A 24,886-nucleotide genomic window follows, 5' to 3' on the forward strand; every position below is an offset into this window, starting at 1 on the left:
AGAATTTGCAACAGCTGTTTTTGACTCATGTGTGGTAGGAGCAAACCAAGCTCAGCAATCAAACTTGGAGCAGACACCAGGTACCTTTGGCAGACTTGTGGACCTTGTTGCCTCCAAACAACCCATGCTCATTGAATCTAACATCATCAGGATCATCTCAATTCTGAAGGCGGCATGCCCACAGAGAACATTCCATATACTAACATACAGCAAAAAGCTCTGCACTATCGAGCTGGATGATTCTGCTAAATCTGCAGTGCAGAAAATGTCCTACGAATGGTCACGGTCTCTCCTAGGCGGAACATCTCAACAGTTTAGACAATCAGACGCAAACAGAAGCTGTGAGCCAACAAAGATACAAAAGGTATCCCAATACCTCGTTGATGCAATGTCTATACTGGGAAATTCTCTAGCCAGCACAACAAAGTCCTCACTAGCCTGGATTTGGTGGTTACAATTATGCCAAGAAGCATCAGCTTTGATAATTCCATGGTTTAACACCAATCCTCAAGACACAATCAACAGCTTTGTGGCAAACTTTGTCTCATCTGCAAAACGGCCTTTATTTCTGCACTCATGTGAATGGGCATTGTACAGCGTGATATTTCATAAATGTCTTGCTTCGAACCCAAGGATGTGGTTACTAGGCAACTTTTATGTCATAGTGCGCCGATGTCATTACCTGTTTTCTCAACTTTGTGGCGTCACGGATGATGGCAACAAGAGTATTGAAAATAGCAGTGACAGTGGCAACATCAGCACCAGCCTTAGCAACAGCGACAGCAATGGCAGCAATAAGAGCCTCATCGACAACAGCGGCATAGGCAAGAGCAGCACCAGCACCAGCCTCAGCAACAGCTCTACCAACGACAAGTTTACTGTCATGGAAGGTATTCCCCTGGACAGGAATTGGTTTTTGTGGTTCCAAAAGATCAAGGGCATGATTGAAAATGACTACAAATGTATCACTGAGCGTAATTACAATAAACACACCTGTCGACAATACATCAAAGAAAAGCACCAGCTTGTGAAGTCATTCAACGTGTTTCCAGCAACAACAGTTAAAGATGGTTTGGTTATCCCATCAGTTGACGACCTCTACTCCAAATTGGAAGAGCAACTAAAAGCCATCCGTTGGTTACAAAATCATGGTGTAAGCAACCTGGATCAACAGTCAATGCAAATGTTGCAACGTGTACAGGAGGATGAGTGTCTTTGGTATCATGACCTTTGTAGTGCACTAGGAGCAGCAGGTGCAATGTTGAAGCCTCTACAGTGCACACTGCAGCCTATCTCTCCAGCAGTGGACTTTGTTACCGGTTGTACGGTCTACAACTTCTTGCAGTACTTTCTATCAACGAAGACTAGTGCTCTGTTTTCAGCAGTTCTAGCCATGTACTGCCAGCCAGAATCTCAATGTGCTCTTGAAGAGATGGTGTCCAAATTGCAAGCTTCTCATACATTCATGTGTAGCATCTTGTTATCGGAGGTGTCTGTCAAATCACTTCACCTGATCAGCAAACAAATCGGACATGCTGATATGAAGGCAGGGGTTTTAACACTGATCTCTTTTCCACTATACTCCATAATAATTAACCGTCAAGCAGTTGAGGAACTGATTGGAATTTTGGAGCAGTGCTTTGCAGTGCTGAAGTATCTGTCCTGGGCACGGACACTCCTGGAAGTTTTTAAAACCTATGGGAAAATCAGCTCGTCAGGAGATAATGCTGATGATGATATCGATGTCATACAGGATCTCTTGATGGTACAACTCGATGATCTCTCTGCGAAGAAGGTGATTAAGTTGTTCAGCCGTTTGGACAATCTTCTTAAAAATCTGGATTCAGTCCAAATGGAGCTAGTCGAAGAAGTACAAAAGCAATCTCGGCTGATAACGTTTCTGACAGAATTCAACCTTTGCACAGACCCACAACTATTTAGTCACTTACGTGAACGGCTGACTAGTCTGACTCTAGGAGATTCTATTGAATCTAGGTTGCTGATCTATTTGATTGCTAGTAGGGAGTGCTTAGCTCCATTCATTCAACATCAGCCATCCAATCTTCATGATGCGATATGTGTTGTGAATGAGTTACGTTCTACGCCTGAGAACATTGCTCACGTCAGAGCAGCTGGTCAGAATCTAGCTCACATCCAACATTTGATCCGTCAGGCTCAATCCAATCACATTGAGAATGCACTGGAGCTCGTGGATGTGTTGAAGAAAACAGGGCATGTAACAATAGAACTAATTCAATATATGGGCACGCCATCGACATGCATCTTTGCCTTTCGGCCTGTAACAGAAGTTGGAAATGACAGTCAACTCATCACCCTGTCAGATGAAAAATTGTTTGCTCTCAGACAGCAACTACTATTCAGCAACCAAAGTAACAATGCCATGGTCAGAGACAGAGCATTCGGGTTCCTGAAGGTGATGGATGCTATTGACTCATTGAAAGAAACACTATTTGCATTGGAGAGGGACGGACATCCAAACTATTCGGCCTGCCACAAGCACCTGGAGTTTTCTCTCAGCAGTGTCTCCAGCATCGAAATCCAACGAGATGCTATGATGGATGAATTAGTGTGTTGGCGTCAGGAGCTGAAGCAAGTATGCGACGGCAGCAATGGCTGCCATATTTTGTGTCTCTACACCAAGTCCCAAATTGGTCACATGTTGGCTTTATTGCAACCTGGAAATCCACGCCAGGCATGTACCCAGGCTATGTTAGATACTAGAATGGAAAATTCCAGTGCACATTCCAGTGCACAATGTGCAACAGCTATTTTACTTTCACCTCAGTCTATTTTGACTGAAATAGAGAGTCCTGAGAGCATACTAGATGCTGGCATTGCGGCATCAAGTCACCAGGATAGCTGTCAACTACTAACAGCATTGTGCAAGCTCATCAATTCAACGGTCAGTGTAAAGCAAGACAACGTTGCACACAAGGAAGGGAAACAGTATGTGTATGCGCCATTTCGTTTTGATCATCAGTATCAACAAAGACAGCAACAACACACTGACAATGCTCTGACCAAGGTTTTGTCAGTCTTCTTACAAGCACCTTACATCTTTCCATGCCAATCACAGCTACTGTTCTGTACCCTGAAGACTACAGAAGAGGAACTCAGACAGTTCGTGTCCCGCGCAACTCTTGTCACATCTGTGCCATTTGTGTTGATTGGCATTGACCGGCTGAATAGGGAGACACGCTCAGCTTTGGCTACAGAACAAGTGCGATTGAGTGAACACAAAGAACATGCTGATGTTTACTACATCTTACTGGACTGCTGTGCAACATCTTTACCTGGTTGTGTTTTATGGGATGGCAATGACATGAATGACTCTCAGCAATCAAAGGCCATCGAGGCTGCTCTGAAGAAAGTGAAGCGTCCGAAAGTAGTTGCTGTTACTGGAAAGCCAGGTGTCGGAAAGTCCACATATATCCACAATGAGGTGAAGTCTTTCCAATGTACTATCACTATCAACGGAGTACCTGACTACACTTCCATTATCAAGAAGCTCAATTCACTGCCCCGACAAGCAACTGTTCTGTTCAGCTTGTCATCACATTTGCCATGGGATATTGTTGATATGCTCTTCTTCAACTTGCTTGTAACAGGATCATTGATCAGTCCAACATCTGGTTCAACACACACTATCCCTCGGGATTCCGATTGGAAATGGTGGGTTGAAGTGCCCCCTCCACCGAATCAGGCAAGCACCGGTTCGAACTACCTGAGAAAACACTTGCCAATGTTAGCATTATTTGCTGAAGAGAAAGCGGTCAATGAGCATCACGATTTTATCTTGTCAGATCGAGATCGTCTTGTTGCGAGATACACTGCCTGTTACCTCACAAAACGGAATGGTAGAAAGCGAATCAATGAGAAAATGGAAGGTGACCAGGAATATCCAAATCTGAGCAGCATCCCAATGGGTGAACGTGACTTCAATGAGTCACTTCTCAAACTCTGGAAGCTCAGTATCGATATGAAACCAAGCTCACCAACATCGATGTTGTTAAAAGGTGACAAGCGAGTCCAGGCCATGTTCGTAGCATACCTTCAGAGACGATTCAAATATTTTGAACAGAAGTCATTCTTCCGTCACTTCGACCTTCCTTCTATGGGATCCGATATATTTGAACAATTCATTGCGGAGGCACGCTACCTATGTACAGTGGATCTGGAATGCTCCTGGAGATATTGTCGACAATCCTTTTTGGTATTTGATTCAGCTTATCAGAGAATGTGGCCTCTCTATCCAGAGTGTGCAAACACTTCACGTCAGATGATTACTGCTGGCTTCAAACGTATGACCAAGGAAGCCGAAGAGATCCTAAAATCATCTTCGAATCGGTGGGAAAAGTACATCACAGACACTTTCCATCTCAACAAGGTTATGTTATCACAACTGCTACGCGAGGAACACTTTGTGTTAACTCCGGATGCTGCTTACAAGATCTTGATGATCCATGAGCGAAAACAAGCACGAATTCCTCTTGTCATAGAAGGAGAAACCGGCACTGGAAAAACGTTTCTTCTGGAATTCTATGCAAACCTTCTTGATGAGCAAGCAATGCAGCAAGGTCTGGGAAGAAGCAAAGCACCTCGACTGAGGAAGCGCTTTTCTGATTGGTTGGGACAGAAACTACAGAACCAGCAGTATGCAATGCGATTGGCCTCACAGCAATCACAGCTCACAAAGTATAAGGCTGGTCTTCTTGCAAAGTCTTATGATCAAAACGCGCTGGTAGATATTTGGAAATGGGTTCTGGACAATCTGGCTTCCTGTGAAACCACTGCACCGACAGGCACAAGTTTGCAAGGCGCTCTGTGTGAGCAGCTCATCAGAGATTTGCAGACGTTTATGTCTCAATGCTATTCTGATATACCACGTCTAAAACCACTTGCGCCTGGTAGCTTTCTCAAGACACTGATAGACAGCACAAAACCAACCAGAGATGAGTCTGTCACTTTACTGAAGCTGTTCTTACAAGCCGAAGTGCATCCTCTCCTTTGGCATCAGCTGGTTCATCCCGGAGTGCAACCTCATGAGATTGACAGGTTTCTACAGACACCTTGCCGGCTGGCCACCCAATTAGAGCACACGCAGCTTGTTGTGTTTTTTGACGAGGTCAACACAGCGTCTTGCCTGGGAATCTACAAAGAAATTCTCGTTGATCACAGCTTGAATGGCAAGAGACTACCAGACAATATCTTCTTCGTTGCTGCCATAAACCCGTACACCTCCTCAGATGCTCATGGCACTAATGCTGTTAGAGAGCAGCATGTCAAGACTGCGAGTAAAAGCGCCAGTGTAATGGACATTGGAGAGAGGAACTACACTGTACATGAGTTACCAGCATCTATGGTGTCATTCAGGTGGAAATATCCTGGTCTGGACAATAACACGGAACTGGAACAATATATTCAGAAAAGGCTTTCCATGCAATGGTGCAACCTGAATGATGGTACAGCTTGTGAACCAACAGCTGTCCAATCACAACTACCTACCATACTTTTTGCCGCTCATAGGTTTTTCTTGGACAAGGAACTCCTTGGATCTGTCAGCCACCGGGACATCGAGAGAGTGTTTTGCCTCATTCCGTTCTTTCAAGCATGTTCATCCTTCCATGTGCTGGGTGCTCAAAATGTGCCTGGAGAGTTGAATAGAACACCGGTGCAGCCCATCTCCAAGATGCGCACTAGCATCTATCTTGCTGTGTGTGTGGTGTACTATATGCGCCTTCCTGACCAATCTCCAAAAGGCAATGGAGTTTGCCGTGCCAGTTTCGACAACCATCTGGGTGACGCAACTGGCAGTAGGGTCTCAAAAGTGTTTGAGCATGCTGTGAACCAGTTTGTGACGAGGGAAAACTTTGTAATCCCACCTGGTGTCGCTCTCAATCAAGCATTGAAGGAGAATGTATTTGCGATAATAGCATGTATCCAGACCAAAACTCCAATGTGTATCATCGGTGCTCCTGGAGCGTCCAAGACACTAAGTTTTCACATTGTTCGTGACAACCTGCTTGGACTTGTGTCACCGAAGGAGTTCTGCCAGCAGTTTGACGAGTTACACTGTCATTTCTATCAGTGTTCAGAATATTCCAACAGCAACGACATCAAGCAAGTTCTAGTTGAAGCTGAGCGGCTTCAAGAAATGTACAACAATGACCACACCGCAAAGACAAAGACGCGCTGTGTGGTGCTGCTGGATGAAGCAGGCCTGCCAAGCAAAAACAGTATGGTGTTGAAGGTGCTTCACCCATTCCTGGACAAGTGCAGGATGTCATTTGTAGCCATATCCAACAATCATTTTGACTCTGCCAATGAAAACCGGATGGTTGTCGTTCTTCGCTCATTGGCTTCCCCAGATGATATGCTAGTTCTTGCTGCTGGGTGCCTTGGCCTGGAGGTCAAGTCTCTTGATGAGGCCACTCGTCTCTTTTTGTCAGGTGTTTGCGAAGCATATAGAGAGGTAGTGAAGGAAGACACTTTTGGAAAAATATACCACTGCCGCGATATAATTTACCTTCTCCGTCACATCCATCATCACCAACTTCAGAGCAGGCACTCATTAAGTTTGAGTGGAGATCTGCTGCTTAGAGCACTTGAGCAAAATTTCAATGCCACTGATGATTCTGATTTCAGGCGTATCACTGACATATTCTTTCAGTGTGTCGAAGCCAAATTGCAAGAAGCGGGTATAACCTTTCAGCGTCCTCAGCAAAAGTTCTACCGCTCTAAGATGACAATCCTTCGTCATGCACTTCGATTTTCATCACACTGTGGCCGGCCCCAGAAAGATCAGTTTGAAAAGCCAATAGAGACAGGCCATCACTTAGCGCCGCGGTTTAAGTTGATTGTTGATCCAACAGATGATTTTTCTGGATTGCGCCTCCTCCAGAATGAAGGTGTGATAAGCAGAGATGATGCCAAGGTGTTCCGCATGAGTGACTTGTTGCAGGATCAATCTGATGTTCATGTTGCGGAAGTAATATCTGGAATAAAGTACTGCGTAGAGCATCCCACCACAGCCATTCTGGTTAATGCATCACGTGTCTTTGGGAGCCTGTATGATCTGCTAAACCAGAGCTTTCTGCGGATTGGTGCATCAAGCAAGCAGAGTTCGCAGCAAGATGAAGCAACAACGCCTCAAGCATATGCCAATATTGCAATGGGCACAAAGACATACAGATGCGAAGTTCACGCAAGCTTTCAGTGCATTGTGTTCTTGAGCAAGAGAGATTTTGAGAGCTCATCAGCTCCATTCCTCAGTCGCTTTGAAAAGTTTTTGATCACTCCAAAATCCATACTCAATGAGCGCATTCACCGGTTGACACCTCCAGATCAGCTGAAAGTGCGAGCTGCCTATAACATCTGCCAATCATTTGTTGACCACATGGGTCCTTCCGCGTTCTATGGATATTCTCCAGGCAATACTCTACCTTCGCTGCTCATGTCACACATTCAGCCTCCAAGGGAAGGAGATGAATTTGGCAGCTTCTGTGTGAATGAATTCACAGGCGTTCTCAACAACTTTGACAACATCACGGCAAATTGTAGTGAGATGCAGCGACTTGCAAGAGGGTTGTGTGCTCAACTTCTCCAGTTAGTGACACCTGAGACATTTGTGCTGAAGATGCACACACTGGCTGACGCAAATGATTATGCTGGCATCTATTTTCATGCTCTAGAAAGCACGTGCTGTGATTTGAAGCAACTTCTGGAAAATCGAACACCTGAAAGTGCGAAAAAGGGCAACAAGTGTGCCGATGCAGCTAAAGCACTCATGATGTTTACCCGCACGTCAAGTGACATGCAAAGCCTCCAGTCATTCATCAGTGCCACGGTCAGTAAAACATCGATGCAACACATCGCTGTTGAGAACGCACACGAGTTTATGTGTAAACGTGATGTTGAATCGAGACTTCAGCGCTTCCAACAGGATTCAAGAACATGCTTGGTGGTAAGCATTGATTCCAAGAAGGCTTCAGATCACCGCATCTGGCATCAACTTATCACCGACAACATGGTGTCTTGTTCCGAAAGCAACAAATTCTTCGTAATGCTTTTCCACATTCCAGAATTGGAAGTCCATCTACCAAGCAACCATGCAGCAACCTTCCTAAATAATCAGTGGAGCTGTCTGTTTCTGGATTCGGTGTGCCAACCTCCATTCAATCTACGTCGCCTTGCTGGAATCATTGTCCGAGAGTCGCAGTCATGTGGTGACGACAATGAAGTGGACCTAAGAGAAACACAGAAGCATCAGGACTTCGCAGAATTGGTGCTACCAACGAGATTTGATAAGCTTGGCGAAGAGCTGGCCACCCGGTATAGGCCTTGTCAGAAAAATAGAGTGAAACTTCCGAAAACTGTCAAGGCATCCTGCCAACGGCTTTACAAGAACAAAGGTGAACTTCATAAGCAACTACAGTGTGTGCTAGATGATTTCCCTTGCATTCTCAAGCTGGCATGTAGGAGATTTTCACGCTCATATTCCGATCGTCAAGCCTACAAGCTGATGTGCAGTCTTGCTCGGGACCTCACCAGTCGCAACACATCAGGCAGTTTTGCGGCAGCTGTAGATCAAAGCATCCAGCAACTGTTTCCATCCATCTTGGACCCTGTCCTGACGAGTGTCTGTAGCAACTACGGCTTGGTACATCTCAATGAGTGGTCAGAAGAGACTATTTCTTGTCTAGTTGACTTGATTCCTGTATCATCATTCAAAAGTCAGCAGGTCCAGCAGGTTCAACTCTCACTCCATCGCCTGGTGCCTGGACTGCCTCTCTTTACTCTGCTCAGGCAGAGAATCTTATCAGTACTCTCCAAGTTGCATACTGGATTCAATGTGGACAAGGCGAGGCAGCTGCTAGAACAGGACAAGATAATTGGCAAGCTGCTGTCAGGTAGCGAGGCATCAAAGATACAGGAGACATTTTGCAAGGACTATCTCCTGTTGCTGCTTGCAAAAGGTAGCACACAAATTTGCGAGGGGTCGCGTGAACTTCTGTCTGTGCAGCAAATTCTCCAATGGCTCAAGCTTGATCAGGAGTACCAATGCCAGTCTGCACCTCGCAACCTGATTGCCGTGATGTACTGGGCAACGGAAAAGAAGAAAGAGGTCATTGCCACATTGTTCCAGTGCAGTATGACAGTGGGTAGCATTCCAAATTCCATCACAGACATCTCAGCAAGAATGGCGGTGCATTACTCCTTACAGGATGCTTTCTCTGCTCAATTACTGTCTTATTCATGTGATCAGCTATGGAAACACCTTCTGACTCTAGCAGAGAATAGTGAGGCTGAAGAGTGGTCCGAATCCCTCGCTAAGTGGGTTGATCTACTCCAACTTTGGAATGAACCAGATATCAACAACTGTCTCTCTGCCATGTCAGGTCAACTCGGAACCACTGTAGACAGGCTATCACTGATGCGTAGCATGAAAGTGTTCTTGTGTGGACTGACAAGGCCCATTGCTATGGCTTCTGTTCGCAAAGTCAGTGTAGTCCATGCTGCGCATGCTGAGCAGGTATCTTGCCAAGCATTCATTCAGTGTATGACATCACTTGCAACTGATCTAGGGACATCCAGTCAGAAAGAAAAGGTCATTCTGGCCCTTCTAGAGTGTGTCCAGTTCTGGTCATCAAACGGCAAAATCCAACAAGCTGACATCAAAGCCATAGTTCGCCTTCTGAATGGAGGGTCGATCGCCAGTGATGTCCGTTATGCCAGCTTGTGCAAAGAACTCAGTGTACAAATCACCGATCACCTCTGGAAGAGAGATGAGAAGACGACAGTTGGTTGTCTGAAGAGCGAGCTATCGATGCACCACAGCTACACGCCCCCAGTCTATGAAGGTTACTCACCCCTCAAGAAACAGCCATTAGCTGATGTACTCTTCTTCCATCAAGTTAGAAAGCATGGTGAAGGCACAAGTCAACTATCAATTCATGAGTTGTACCGGAGAATACTTGACTGTGGAACTGATAGTTCACCGTCCAGTCTCTTTCACAGCGTTATCCTGACTGGCTTGACATACTGCCTACTTCAGCAAATGGTCGCCATTATCTCCAAACAATCTGCTGCCTCGGTAATCCAAATTGACAATGCCTTCAGAACAGTGTTCAACCATGTGACAAGTACACAGGACTTTGACCTGAAGCAGCCATCATCCATGTGTTTGTTCTTCCTCAAGGCTTTGAAATCAAAGGTCAGCACACAGCACCTTATCAAGTGGTTGACCAAATACAACAGTGAGTGGTGTAGAGCAGTTCTCTTGAGCATTAACCAAGGCACTAGCGAGTATTTACCGGTAACGTTTCTCTCATTCATGCGCTCTCCGAACCCACCTGCCACTGGTGAGTCAACACATATTGGATTTGAGAGAGCCCATTCACAGTATGCTGAGCTCCGAAGTGTGTTCAAGAAGATAGAAAACAAGGAGTACTCGTCCATTAAACAGTGGATCTCTAGTCAGCTTTCGGCAAACACACTGGTGGATGGTATACCAGTATGCGCATGGATCAAAGGCTCTCTGTTGCTTCTCATTTTCCATGACTATCACCAGAAGAGCAGATGTCAACCGCTTGAAGCTTTATGGTCCAATTTTGATGCCGTATTCAGTTGTTTGCGGCTTTCAATCTTGGAGAAGAAAGCGTTTCAATTCTTCTTGAGTAAGACCTATCGAAAATCAGCCCTTGGTCCAGATGATGAGCTTCATTCTCTTTTTGATCCACAGTCCAGCAACGATCAACATGTCATGCCTCAGCTAATGGTCAATGTACTGGTTTGCAATCTATTCTTCAGTCAGCAAACACATTGGTATTCACTCATCACCAACCCAGACAGCCTCAAAGATTCATTCTATTTTGGAGCAGTTTCCTACAAACAGCAGAAAGGCCATCTTGGGTTGTTTAAAATTGATTGTTACAGTCAGTTTGATGATAAAGGGCAACCAACATGCACTTCGGACAGCAGGCTGAGTTCTACTATGGCTCTACTCTGCCTTCTGTTCACATTCAGCTCCATCTTCTGGCATGTGGCTCTAGTTGGAGTAGATGATATCTTCAAAGTCGTTACCAAGTCCTATGTAGAAGATCGTGGCACACCAGGACATAGCTTACGTGCAAAGGCAATGTGGTTCTGTCGACAGCGAATTGGAATGCCCATCAACTGTTTGGTGGATGGTATTGCTGGACGAGGGCCCATGAGCCAAGAAAAGTCTGCACTGCTGATCACACGATGCCTGGAGAAACTTGTCACCATGCAGTACTCACCTAAGCACCAACATCTCTTCTCAACGAAATATTCCGACAGTGGTCTCAAAGAAACTGCAGAGTGTGCGTTTCAACAAGACCTGTGCAATAATGTACTTGACAGATTGGACAAGTTTGAGGCGAATATTTCGTATGGCGATCTTGCAAAGAAGATAGCACATTATCCTGGACCGTTGCCACCAATAGGCATCACTACTGTTCTCCAAGCTATGCAGAGCAATAGCAGCACTGCTGTTGGGGCACACCTCAACTGCATTAGGCACTTCTTTTCTAATCTCAAAGAGCTGGAGCTGTTGGCGGCCTTTCCAGATTTGCTGGTGATGATGGAATGGCTGCAAACAGCTGGATTCCACCAGTACATGCCAGATACCTGTCTGTCACAACTAAAAGTTGGTGTACAAAGAGAGACTCTACGCAAAGGCATGGATGCCTGGAACAGCGTACGTGCCTTCAACGGCGGTCGTATTGCCGTTGACTGTGCTGCTCCCCGGATAGAACGAATTGGAGATGGCACACCTTTGTCCTACATCAGTGACATGTTGCCAAAGGTTCTGAAATATTTGTTGAAAGTTCAGTGGGACTTTTATCATGACTGTACCAAAACTACATCTACAAGTCTCGATGAAGGCAACCAATTGGGCGTGGAATTACTGGATTCACAACCTTCTGTGCCATTGGAGGTTATTGCAGAAATGAAGGGCAAAGGTGCTCTGTACATCAATACTGATGAAGTTGATTCCATTGTGCGCCAGTGCTCCAATTTTGATTTGACAAGACAAACAGTGGACTATGATCTACCTCGACTCGCACGCTTGATCTTAGCCTATGTGGCTCAGTCTATGCGTGTTATCACATATGAAAAATCTCGTCTGTTAGCTCCGCTGCAGTTTGCTATACACCTCGATTCGGGACAGAAGTCCCTTGATAGGTATCGTCTGAAGGATGACCTGCCAGATGTATTCTGCAAGCCATTACAAGACCATCATCTTCGCCTGGTAACAATGTTTGTAAGGAAATTGAACCATGAGCAGGCAATCAGCTTGATGAACGCTCTGGCAAAAATCTCCAATGTGCAATGTTTCAACCAGCCTACTGCTAATTCAAATCAAGACTGCTTGCTGAGCAAGTGCATCAAGGATATCTCTGGAAGCTCACAAAGGAGTTACGACACATCCTTTCTGCCGGATCTCCAGCATCTGGAACAACAAGCTCCTGTACGCCTTGGCAATATCTCCAGGGTACACAAAATGGTTCATAATCACATCGTGACAATGGGCTATCTGCATGCTGATCTTCCATTGACAATTCGTTTCGATCTTCAACCGGAGGTACGTAGGTCCTTGTTAATATTATTATTCCCGTAGCTATGCAAAAGACGTTACTTCAGTAACGTCTGGCACTATCCAGGGTCCACACAGCTTTATTTCTGTGTTTGTTTGTTTGTTTGTGCCATCGGCATGCCTGGCGCTATCCCGTACCTGTCCCGTACCGTACCATCAAGGTGTGTGTTTGTGTAACCCGTATACAGTCTCAGCACTCAAAGCAAATACTTGTAGTTACGTAAGTAGTTATCATTCGTTCATTGTCTCACAAGGAGAAGAAGAAGTCCAATGGCAGTGCGAGTTTGCGCACAGCTATCCATGCATTCCTACGGTGTACTATTTATGTGTATACAAATTACGTGTCATAAAGCAGCCATGCTACACTATCCTCCTCCTACCAAAAATTCACGCCCTCGTGAATAGAGAAAGAAAACAGAAACATAAAAAATAAATAACTGAATCAGTAAACCAAGCAGGCAGTCCAGCATTGCGAGCAAGATGGGCTCTGGTTGACTGCGGGAGCGTAGACGACAGCGGACTATGGTCGCCGTCGAGGGCATGTGGGACATACTGAGGCATCACTGGAGCAGCAGATACTGGATCCTCCAGCGGCAGTGACGCAGATGGCGACGGCAGGCAAGCGAGTTTCAAGCGGTTGAAATGCAGCGTCTTATGGCGACCATCAACATCGACAACAAAGGACGTTGATCCAAAGACGGACACAATACGAAATGGACCACGCCAAGGGCGGTGGAATTTGCGGTGTTCACCAGGGTGAATGACAGCATCCTTTACGTAAACAAACTGGCCAGCAGCTAATGGTGCACCCTTGGTTCGGCGGTTGTAATGTTCTTCCTGGTGCTCATGGGACAGATCAGCGAGCTCTCGAGCTTGAGCATGTACAACACGCAACGCAAACTGTAAATGGCGAACATAACTAGTGGATTCAAGAGACGGTGGTTGTGGGAAACCAAACACAACATCTGCCGGAAAACGCAATTCAGTTCCGTACAACAACTTGGCAGGACTGTGACCCGTGGACGCATGGACAGCAGAATGGTACGAAAGCAAGACAAGAGAGAAGCCACTCAATAGATGTAGGGGTGATGTGCGCACGGAGGAAACCAAGCAACGTGCGTTTGAGCCGCTCTACAAGTCCGTCACCTTCCGGATGGTAGGGAGTAGTACGGGTCTTGTGAATACCCAGCAGACGACATAATTCAGCAAAAAGCTTAGACTCAAACTGCGGACCCTGGTCTGAATGCAGTTGCTCAGGGGATCCAAACCGTGCTATCCAGCCATTGACAACAGCCACAGCGACAGCTTCTGCAGTAACGGATTGGAGTGGAAAAGCTTCTGACCACCGAGTGAAGTAATCAGCCATAACCAACAGATATCGATTATCACGAGGCGTCTCTGGCAATGGACCGACGATGTCGAGGGCTACGAGCTGAAATGGGTAGCCGGCATACATTGGCTGGAGCGGAGCACCCTGGGCATCAGACTTGAGCCGAATCTGTGCACAAGTGACACAACACGGCACAAACTCCTGAACATCTGATGCCATTCCAAACCAGAAAAAAAACGTAGCCGCGTTTGAGCTAACGTTTTATCTACACCAGGATGGTTACAAGACGGAAGAGCATGAACAGCTAGCAAAGCTTTGCGTTGAAGCACAAATGGGACGACAAGACGGGGTGCAGTACCGACATGATCATGATCGGAAAATGGAGGTGATATGGACAGAACGCTGTCAATGAGACTTAGTTGCTCGGCATTCGCCCAGAACAAACGTATGGTACGACTAGTGCCAGAAATTAAATCTTAAGGACGCACAAATTTTCCACTCACTGTATTGTACCATGACAAGACCACTGATAGATCAACATCCACAGCTTGGGAAGCGGCCAACTCAGTTGTGGAGAGACCAGCTAATACAGAAGTGGCGACATCCACAGACGCCCGGTTGTGGCAGAGGAACTAGCTTGCTCTGACTGATTTGCGGGAGTCTCGAGATGGGAGGGTTGCACCTCCGGCAACAAGGAACGTGGCAGACCATCTGCATGCAAGTGCTGCCGACCCGGCCGGTGAACCGTAGTGAAGGTGTGCTCAGCGAGTTGCTCCACCCATCGAGCTTTTCAACCGCGTGGTTCCTTCACGGACATCAGTGCGTTGAGGGCAATGTTATCGGTACGGGCAATGAAATTCCGACCAAGCAAATAGTGTCGGAACTGATTCGCGAAATGAACAAGGGCTAGCGTTTCCCGGTCTGACGCATCATAATTCCTCTCTGCCTTTGTCAATACCCGGCTGCCGAACGCAATGGGGCGTTCCTCGCCATCTTGCATTTGACTGAGGACAACTCCAATGGCCACCTTGCTTGCGTCAGTGTCCAAAATAAAGCCGCCAGACGAAACAGAAAAGTCGGGATACGCCAACACGGGGCTGTTGTCAGTGACCGTTTCAGGGAGGTGAATGCCGCATCACAACTCTTTGTCCACATAAAGCTGGCATTCTTCCCTGATAGAGCAGTCAGGAGTGCAGAGCGCTGAGCAAAGCCACGGATGAACCGACGGTAGTACCCAGCGCAGCCCAGAAACACATGTACATCTCTCACCGACTTCGGTACAGCCCACTGCTCGATAGCTTCAACTTTGGCCGGATCCGGAGCCAATCCGTCAGCCGAAACCTGATGGCCGAGGAAGAGCACTTTCCGTTGGAAGAACAAACATTTCTTCAAGTTGAACTTCAGTCCAGCAATACGAATGCGGCCAAACACCGACTTGAGGATCTGGAGCTGTCCAGTCAAGGTAGAACTGGCATTCAGTACATCGTCGAAGAAAGCACGACAGAATGGCTGGGTAGGCACATTGCATAAGCCATGAAGCACCGCTTCCAGCACACGCTGGAAAGTTGCCGGACCATTTCGACATCCCATTGGCATCACTGAGAACTCGAACAAACCCAACGGTGTGGTAAAGGCAGTCTTGGCCTTATCTTCCTCGCCCATAGCGATCTGCCAATAACCTGATAATAAATCCAGGCAAGTGAACCATGAACAGCCGGAGAGTGAGTCTAGCATGTCATCAACTCGTGGGATGGGGTACGCATCTGGCTCCGTAACACTGTTCAACTTGCGGTAGTCGATACACAATCGAAAAGATCCGTCCTTCTTTGGAACGAGAACTATGGGTGACGCCCAGGGACTAATAGACTCTGTGACTATACCACGGGCCAACAGATCATCCAGCAAAGCTTGTAAAGCCTGCCGGCGGTGGTAGGGTACACGACGCGTAAGCTGCTTAACTGGCTTTTGTCTCACCAGTATTAATACGATGCGGGAAAACATCACAATGACCAAAATCATCCCCCCCCCCCTGCAAGATAAACAAGTCATGATTCTCCCGGAGAAGCTCTGTAAGTGTGTTCTTCTCAGGTACTGACAGATGACTCTGAGAGTCAACATATGTACGCACAAGCGGTTGCGTATCCGCAACGGACGAAACAGTAGGATCATCATCCTTGCCAATGAAGTCCTCGGGCACAGGAGATAACTCGGCAATGTTAACATCTTTAGCAAGAAGCACTGGGTGGTCAGAGTGATTTTCCAACACAGCTACCACACGGGACCTGTCAGGTCCAACCGTATCCACATGGGGGTCACAGACACATCTGGAAACTTTGTCAAGAGTGAGTCAAGTGGATCAGCAACACAGTCCACAGTTACAGGTGCCTCTTGCACAGACATGCACGGCACCAACACTACATGGCCGGCAGGCAGAGTTAATGCACGGCCAACAGTGACACGAGAAGAGTACGTGCTCAGGTCTTCCTGAGAATTACTATCACTAACACAAGAGTCAGATACTGGTGCCGGGTCCTCCGCAACAGCCGGACTAGGTTCCGATGGACCAAAACTGGTAGCTTTCACTCCTAAAGGGACTGACAGGTCTTTAAAAGTTAAGGTGCCTTGAGCAATGTTCAGTAATGCTCCATGGTCAAACAAGAAATCAGATCCCAAGATCATATCACGGCGGATATCGGGGGACACTACAAATGCATGCAAAAATGAGCACCCTCCAATGCAGCATTTGATATCTACAGCACCCAGAACCCGAAGTCCCTCACCATTCACCGAACACAAACGGGGGGCAGCTTGCAAAGGCACATCACCATACGTGGACAATAATGTTTGTTCATGCAACAAAGAAACACATGAACCAGAATCAATTAGTGCAGTTACGCTCTTGCCTTGAACATTGTGGTCTAGGGTAGGGACGACAGACGATACAGCCTCGATTTGCACCTCATCTGATGGCTCCTAGTGAACGACTGGGAGTTGTCCCACACCACCAGTCGAACTCAGTTTCCCGAGCGCCAAGTTGTCCCACACCACCAGTCGAACTCAGTTTCCCGAGCGCCAAGGGTTGTGTGGGCAATCAACAGCAAAGTGGCCAGGTTGTCCACAACCAAAACAAATCGGTGGTTCATCACGACCACCACGACCATACGCCCGTCCCCGTCCACGACCATGTCCACTGACACGAGACTGGCCATCGTGACTTGCTCCTGCAGTGACTAGTGTTTGCGGAGCGACAATTATTTCCAAACGGCCGAGTCTCTTTTCAAGTTCTGTCATTCTTTGATCAAACTTCTCAAGCACTTGGGCCAGTCGATCACGCTTTCCAGCGTCATACGCACTTGCCTTGGCAACAGAAGCACGAGGTACAGCTGGTGGTGGGCCTGGTGGCTGGCTGCGTAACGGCAACGCGGCACAGGCCGAGCCATCGTAGTCACCAACATGTACAGCCTGAGTGAAGTGAGACTCTACAGGCATCCTGCTCTGTTCCCTGGCGTAAATGGCAGAGACCTCAATTGCTTTTTGGACCGCCAGTTCAATGCTTGCTGGTCGTGGCGAAGACAGCGCCAGGCGCATATCTTTCGTTGGGTGACCATCAATGAAAATCTGCAGCAGCATCGATTCCAGTAACGGGCCCTGTTGGCCTGGATATGCATTGGCAGCAAGGCGGCGGAGCTCCATGGCATATGCATACTGCGTTTCATGTGTAAGTTTCAGGCGCTGGCGTAAAGCCGCTTCATGCATTTTGGCCTGCTGTGGTGGCTCCAGGCGACTGCGGAGCGCTTCAACTGCCTCATGGAACGAAATGTCTGCATCAGATAGGAGAATGGTCTCCAGCAGTTCATGGGAAGAGCCCAGGAGTCTTGTGGGTAATAACAATAGTTTTTGTTCCTCACTGTACCCGTTCAGGTGGCATGCATCGTTGAAGTGTTTGAGGTAGGCCGAAAAATCTTCATTTCCAGCACGACCAAATACTTTGGGCAATAGGATTGGTCTCGGTAATGCTGAGGCACTGGCAGGCCTGTCATACATCTCGAATGCCAATGGACTAGGTTACCGGGTCTGCTTTTTCGACTTGTTGCCCATCTCGCTCGTTCAAGATCAAGTTCAAAATTTAAACAAAATTTAAATATTAATAATGCAATGAATATAACTAAATGCGCACTCATATCACAACCATGGGGACGAATCATGTATTCCAGAACGTTTTCTTGTCACAATTATCAATGGAATTCGTGACTAAAGAGAATGATGAAACTACAATAGGATTTATACACTTGCAGTGGAACAGCGAGGATACAAGCATAGTAAGAAAAATAGCACACACCTAGGAACAATTTGCACAGGTAATAAACTATAGGTGAGGTGAGAAATGATAGTCACCTCACCTATAGTTTATTACCTGTGCAAATTGTTCCTAGGTGTGTGCTATTTTTCTTACTATGCTTGTACAGTAGGTATCGGTTATAGCGTGGGTGTTTGAAAAACGACATTTGATTCTTATTGCCGATATTTCTTACACACGATAAATCATGTGTGACATAATAATTATCATATGCACGTGTGACATATCATATGCGCGCACGTTTGGCATGCGGGCACATACACATGATACACACGGATCAATCAGACTCGCGGTCGTGCTAGGCGACTGCGGAGCAGCGGATACAAGAGAAGTCGGAAGAAAGAGTCCGACTGGACAGAAAAAGTGATTCTCCAATGCTCCCTTGGACATAACTCTCTTTTTGTGTTGAATATTATTGTATTGAGTATGCACAGAGCACAGATGTTATTACTACAGGCGATACACTTTGCACTAATCTGGCATATTTTGCTGCACAAAATCCATTCTTAGGGCCGATATATTCTACTATGCGATAATACTGCTTGTAAGAATAAATATACACATAAAATATGTGTTATGATTATGAAAAATTGAGTGTTCATTCTTGTAAGCAGTATATTCTTGTATACGACCACACTATAACCGATACGCACTGTATCCTCGCTGTTCCACTGCAAGTGTATAAATCCTATTGTAGTTTCATCATTCTCTTTAGTCACGAATTCCATTGATAATTGTGACAAGAAAACGTTCTGGAATACATGATTCGTCCCCATGGTTGTGATATGAGTGCGCATTTAGTTATATTCATTGCATTATTAAGATTATTGTCTCCACGTCGCATTTTTAAATATTAATATTAAAAAATTCTACAAAAAAACCTGCAATGCAAATGTCATTCGCGGCCTACCCGCCGGCCCGTACCGTGAATCTGCGATGTGTCTAGCTACGTAGTGCGTAGGTCTACCTAGCTACACAAGTACTTGTACAAGTAAGTACAATCATGGAGTTACGGCATATGCGGGTGCATGCATGCACAATCTACAATTACTTGAAGTACAAGAGTAGGCCAGCTCAGCTATGTATGCACGCACACCGTACACGTAGATCTATGTGCAAAAATAATAGTAGGCCCTTTTTACACCAAACGAAACTGTTACTACTACACAGCAAACGATCAGCGGTCAAGAAGTAAAGAATGGAAAACGGGACGAAGGATAGAATGATCAATGCTAGTAAATTAGAACTTATTCTGTGGGCTGGTCTCCCGAGTAGCTGGAACTGGTCTCAGACTCTCTGGAACTTGTTGACTCTGCAACTTTAGGGCTCACAGCAACCATGCCAAACCTCGATTACGTGGGAGGACATCTTGGATCTGATCACCATAGAAACGAACTCGCGTGACCGCTAAGCGCAGGCGTAGAACGCAGTCGCGCAAGGAGATTTTGACTTGCTTGGGCTTAGTTGCTGTGACAAGGACTGAGTCGTGAATGGTGAGGGAGATGGCCGGAGACTGTCTCACTATCTCTATTTCATTTCGGTAGTTCTTGTTTCCTTCCAAGTGGATTATTTCGCGAGCAGTGTTGGCCTTATCGGCCGAAGGCTTCATTCAGACTGTCCGCACACGGAGTCCTGCGAAAAGTAGCCCCGAGCAGAATCCTGCAGTCGTTGACGAAAGAGTTCAACATCTACAGCCGGGCAGCAACGCCGCTGATGCACAGGCGCGGGTGACGGGAGAGGGAAAGGACTAGCATTCCTTGACGGCAGGGAGCAATGACTCACGTCGTGTTCTAGTTTTAGTTACTCCGCCGTGAAGTCCTGTTGTGTAAACGAAAATATACGGCTGGTCTGCGAAGAGCCGTGTAGCGCAGTGGTGACGATGTGGAGTTGTGAATTATTTGATTCGCCACTCCGTTTCGTTGCAAGAGAACAAGTCCAATGGCTTCGCCACTGTGCTGGGCATGTTTTTCTTCGGTCTGCCATAACCATGATAAGTCCTGGAGGACACAGCGATGAAGCGCCAGGCGAGTAGCAAAAACATTTCAAAAAATTGCTTTGCTGCTAGTGTTGTTTCCGCATTCACAACAAGTGCAGCGCGCGCGGTTCTTCCTCGGGGCTGCACTGCAGACAGGGTTGCCTTTGAAATGTTCGTTTGTACCCGTCTCTGGCCCGATTTTGATGGCCAATAGCTTAAAATTTTCAGTAGGAAAATTAGAAGAACTTCTCCGAGAGACTTTTCAATTTTAGTACAATAATCCAAATCAGAATTGCGCCTGCACCAACTGATACTTTGGCTCCATATGTACGCCAAACCGTATCGATTAAAACAAAAAACTCTCGGACAAATCCTTACAATGGGTATTGAGAGTATGTTCCTAGAGTTTCAGAGGCCTAGGCAAAAGCATTGGTACAAATGAACATTTTGAATGCACCCCACTTTCAAGTTTTCAGAGATATCTGCCTGATCGCATGTACACGATTCTGGCATGCTGGCTGGCTCGTGTGACAGCGGCCTGTCCAAAATGGCGCCCACGCTTTTGTGTGATGCTGTGAGCCCTGAACTTGTCTCTCCTGCGGAGGCGTCTTCCCAGCCGAGGACAAAACCGACGACTATTTTTCCGCTGCCACCATTGTAACCCGTATACAGTCTCAGCACTCAAAGCACATACTTGTAGTTACGTAAGTAGTTATCATTCGTTCATTGTCTCACAAGGAGAAGAAGAAGACCAATGGCAGTGCGAGTATGCGCACAGCTATCCATGCATTCCTACAGTGTACTATTTATGTGTATACAAATTACGTGTCATAAAGTAGCCATGCTACATTTGTTTGTGCCGTCGGCATGCCTGGCGCTATCCCGTACCTGTCCCGTACCGTACCATCAAAGACAGCTGGCCACAATATTCAAATAGGGCTTTCAAATGCAAGATAATAACGTGAAGCAACTTGGAAGAATTAGTATGTATGCGAAGTGTATCGGGGAATGCATGCAGGGCGATAGTGCGGGTTCAAATCCTAGGGTATGTCTTGAAAAAATAGGAGAAATGAAAAATTTATAACATCCCCATTCTTTTTTGCCTAGGTCATCAAGGTGGTAGACGGTGTCGTATTACCCTCGAATGCAAAGAGAAAGTTTATTTCTTTCACTCAGGGCCCTACGCTATGCCTTTTTGCCTACATTGTAGCTCATCATGCACGTTATTCGAACAGATGGGAACTTTTTGCAATACAATGATGTAGCCGATCAGTTCGTTGTGGTATGGTTGGGCAGACGTCAAAGCACAGCGTAGGGCCCTGAGCTTCCAAGCTCTCTCGTTATCAGCAAACACAGACATTATAGATCAACGTTTCAAAATTGATTTTACTGCGGATTGTTACTTCCTCCGCGCCATAAGAATTGTCGCTTCTCGTATTGCAACGTGTTGTGACTTGTTAGTCTTTGTCAGTTTACTTGATTCACCTTGTTCTATGTCCTGCCATTGGTCCGACTCTTCTTACGCAATGTCTACTATTTATACAAACCGTGGCGGTGTCGGAGCTCGCTCCCACAATTCACGGTGGCATGGTGAATGATTTGAACACAACACCAAAACAGAATACAATTCACGGTGGCATGGTGAATGATTAGAACACAACACCAAAACGTCTTTCACCACTTTGGTGGGTCTGATCTACCCACCTCCAACCGCTTTAGGAGCTGCATCTGCGCCTTGATCCTCGGGGGTGGTGGCGTTCCTATGGGTGCGGAAAACTCGTGTTATGCGAACCGTGATTTTTTATACTCGGAAACTACGGTTGTACTGCACTTGAGACTTGAGAGCCTTGATCTAGTCCCCCCTCCCCCTGTCGATAAACCAGCTGGGAAGCAAAATGGCACGATTGGGGGGGGGGGGGGGTGTGGTCATAAACAGTAGGTAATTTGCGGGTACAAAATCCAGTTCTATACTTGAGTTTGCAATACAAATTCACAATTATGTTCATGGTCAAGTAATCTTCGCTGTGTATATGATTGTTACTTTTGTACTCCTGCAGAATCTCAAAGCAGAGGTCCAACAAGTCATAACCCAGTGTATACCCAGCGCTAATGTTGAGCAGAGATTGCATTACACCGAAGGAGCAATTCAAAGATTGCTGGAATGCGCACCGCGGGCAGAGGAAACACAAGATGCCAGCCTGTCCACACTAGGCAACACTTGCGACGACACCTACAAGGATCTGTTCCAATCGCTGCCGCCGAGCGTGAAGTGCCAGAACCTTGCTGCTGTTGTCACCATCGTGGTACAGCTTTCACAGAAACTTCACACCGACTACATGGATCACCAAGCAAGACAAACAGTGCAGCTTTGGAGTGACTCGCCAGACACCGCAGGCATAGACTCTGCTAGCAATGTGTTCACGGAGTGGAGGATGAATGATGATGCAGAAGATGAAGGGGATGCCGGATCAATTTCCTGCGGAACCGTTCCCAGAAAATGAAGAGGATCTTGAATCTGGTGAAATCAATTGACGTTTTGGCTCGACTATGTTGGTGGCCAATGAAAGTGAAGCTGATGATGACCTAATGTCTACAGGTCACTTGCTTGAAATGATGCAAACAGCAAACAACAGATATCTGAAACCAATGGAATATGTGATAACATCAATTTCGATCCCTGTTCAGGGAATTGGGAGAATTTACTGCTTGGAGGTTCATGTTGTTGTACCCGGCTGTGCTACACCAGAAGGCTTTGTCCACTAACATGTATTGCCTCGTAGGGAGACACGTGCTCTATGATGGCTCTGCGCAAGGCCTCTTGGTGTTTGTGAACATTTCACCAATCTGCTGAAAGATCATGGCAGTTGCAGTGTTACTCTGGTGAGTGGTCTGTGTGTGTGTGTGTGTGTGTGTGTGTGTGTGTGTGTGTGTGTGTGTGTGTGTGTGTCGGTATCACTCCTTTCATGTGAGTATGGGTATCTGAACACACAACACCAATACCATACAATGGTACTGAACGCCATGTTTACCCTATGCATACGTTTTCGCCATGTTTATCCTATGCATACGTTTTCGCCATGTTTATCCTATGCATACGGTTTCGCCATGTTTATCCTATGCATACGTTTTCGCCATGTTTATCCTATGCATACGGTTTCGCCATGTTTACCCTATGCATACGGTTTCGCCATGTTTACCCTATGCATACATTTTCGCCATGTTTATCCTATGCATACGTTTTCGCCATGTTTATCCTATGCATACGTTTTCGCCATGTTTACCCTATGCATACGGTTTCGCCATGTTTATCCTATGCATACGGTTTCGCCAGGTTTACCCTATGCATACGTTTTCGCCATGTTTATCCATGCCTACGGTTTCGCCATGTTTATCCTATGCATACGGTTTCGCCATGTTTATCCTATGCATACGGTTTCGCCATGTTTATCCTATGCATACGGTTTCGCCATGTTTACCCTATGCATACGGTTTCGGCATGTTTATCCTATGCATACGTTTTCCCCATGTTTACCCTATGCATACGTTTTCGCCATGTTTATCCTATGCATGTGGTTTCGCAGCAGGAACCTGGTGCTGCATTATTGTTTTGTTCATTTTGAAATGTATCGTTATCATGTATGGATTGGGTTATGCTTCAATTGACTTCTCCAAAGTTAACGCATTTCCTTCCTTCATCAGGATCCTGTCACATTCAATGCTGTGCCATGCAATGATCATGATTGTATCTACATGTATTATTATCTGACGTGCATCACTCATGCCATGCGCTGTACAGGTGTGTAAAATGCACCGCATATTGGTTCTCTTTCCGTTACTACTTGTATGTTTTGCTGGAAGCAAGCGCAGCATGCCAGTAGACAAGACTGACAGGACCACAAGTTTGCTTTTTCACCGTGTGTTTGGATGTTCATTCCCTCCATTGCAATGTGTGAATCGATTATGCCCAAATTTCTTTCGTTTTATTCCAGAACAACGCATGTGCAAAGTCGATTATCATGTTGTGCGTACAGGCACGCACATTCTCTTCTGAAACATTTTCTACAGCATTAAAAAAATCCTTGTACCAATGTCGCGATGCATTCAAATGCCAGTGTTTGCGGATGCTGCGCGGTGCTATGAGATGCAAATGTGATTCTTCAAATCGTGTCATGATCTCACATCGCTGTGGCGCGTGCACTGCCCACTGCATTGTTCTTGTTGCCAGTACTACTGATCTATTGTCTTATTGTCACTCGTTTTTCACTCGTTTTCATAGTCTTAAACATTGCTCCCTGCTGCTTGATTGCTCACACATCAGCCCTTCCTCGAGAAGGCAATTATATTTGAAAACCATATTTTCACATCATTAGTTTCGAGACCTAAGATGGTCGCTTGCTTTTCCCCCACCCCAGACATTCTCTTGATTGCTGAACTGCTTCAAATCTCTCTCCCCGTTGCCACCCAATCAGGAACGTCTTTACAGTATAGAACTTCTCTTACCCCCTCTCTTGATTTCCCACTCCTCTTCTTCTTCTTTTAAATGATTGATCTTTGAGTCACATGTAGCTGTGGCCAACAAACTGC

At 46.2% G+C, this 24,886-nt stretch overlaps 1 protein-coding gene across 1 annotated transcript; it reads left to right on the forward strand.

Annotated features, from left to right (window-relative positions):
• The first annotated feature begins 124 nt into the window (after positions 1-124).
• LOC135805886 (uncharacterized) lies at positions 125-24,882 on the forward strand. The gene is made up of 2 exons (XM_065320005.1): positions 125-12,628; positions 22,360-24,882. The coding sequence occupies exons 1-2, from the start codon at positions 125-127 to the stop codon at positions 22,801-22,803; spliced, it is 12,948 nt and encodes a 4,315-aa protein (XP_065176077.1). The 3' UTR covers positions 22,804-24,882.
• Positions 24,883-24,886: the final 4 nt, after the last annotated feature.

The sequence above is a fragment of the Sycon ciliatum genome, chromosome 1, assembly GCF_964019385.1.
Source record: "Sycon ciliatum chromosome 1, ocSycCili1.1, whole genome shotgun sequence".
NCBI classification, from domain to species: domain Eukaryota; kingdom Metazoa; phylum Porifera; class Calcarea; order Leucosolenida; family Sycettidae; genus Sycon; species Sycon ciliatum.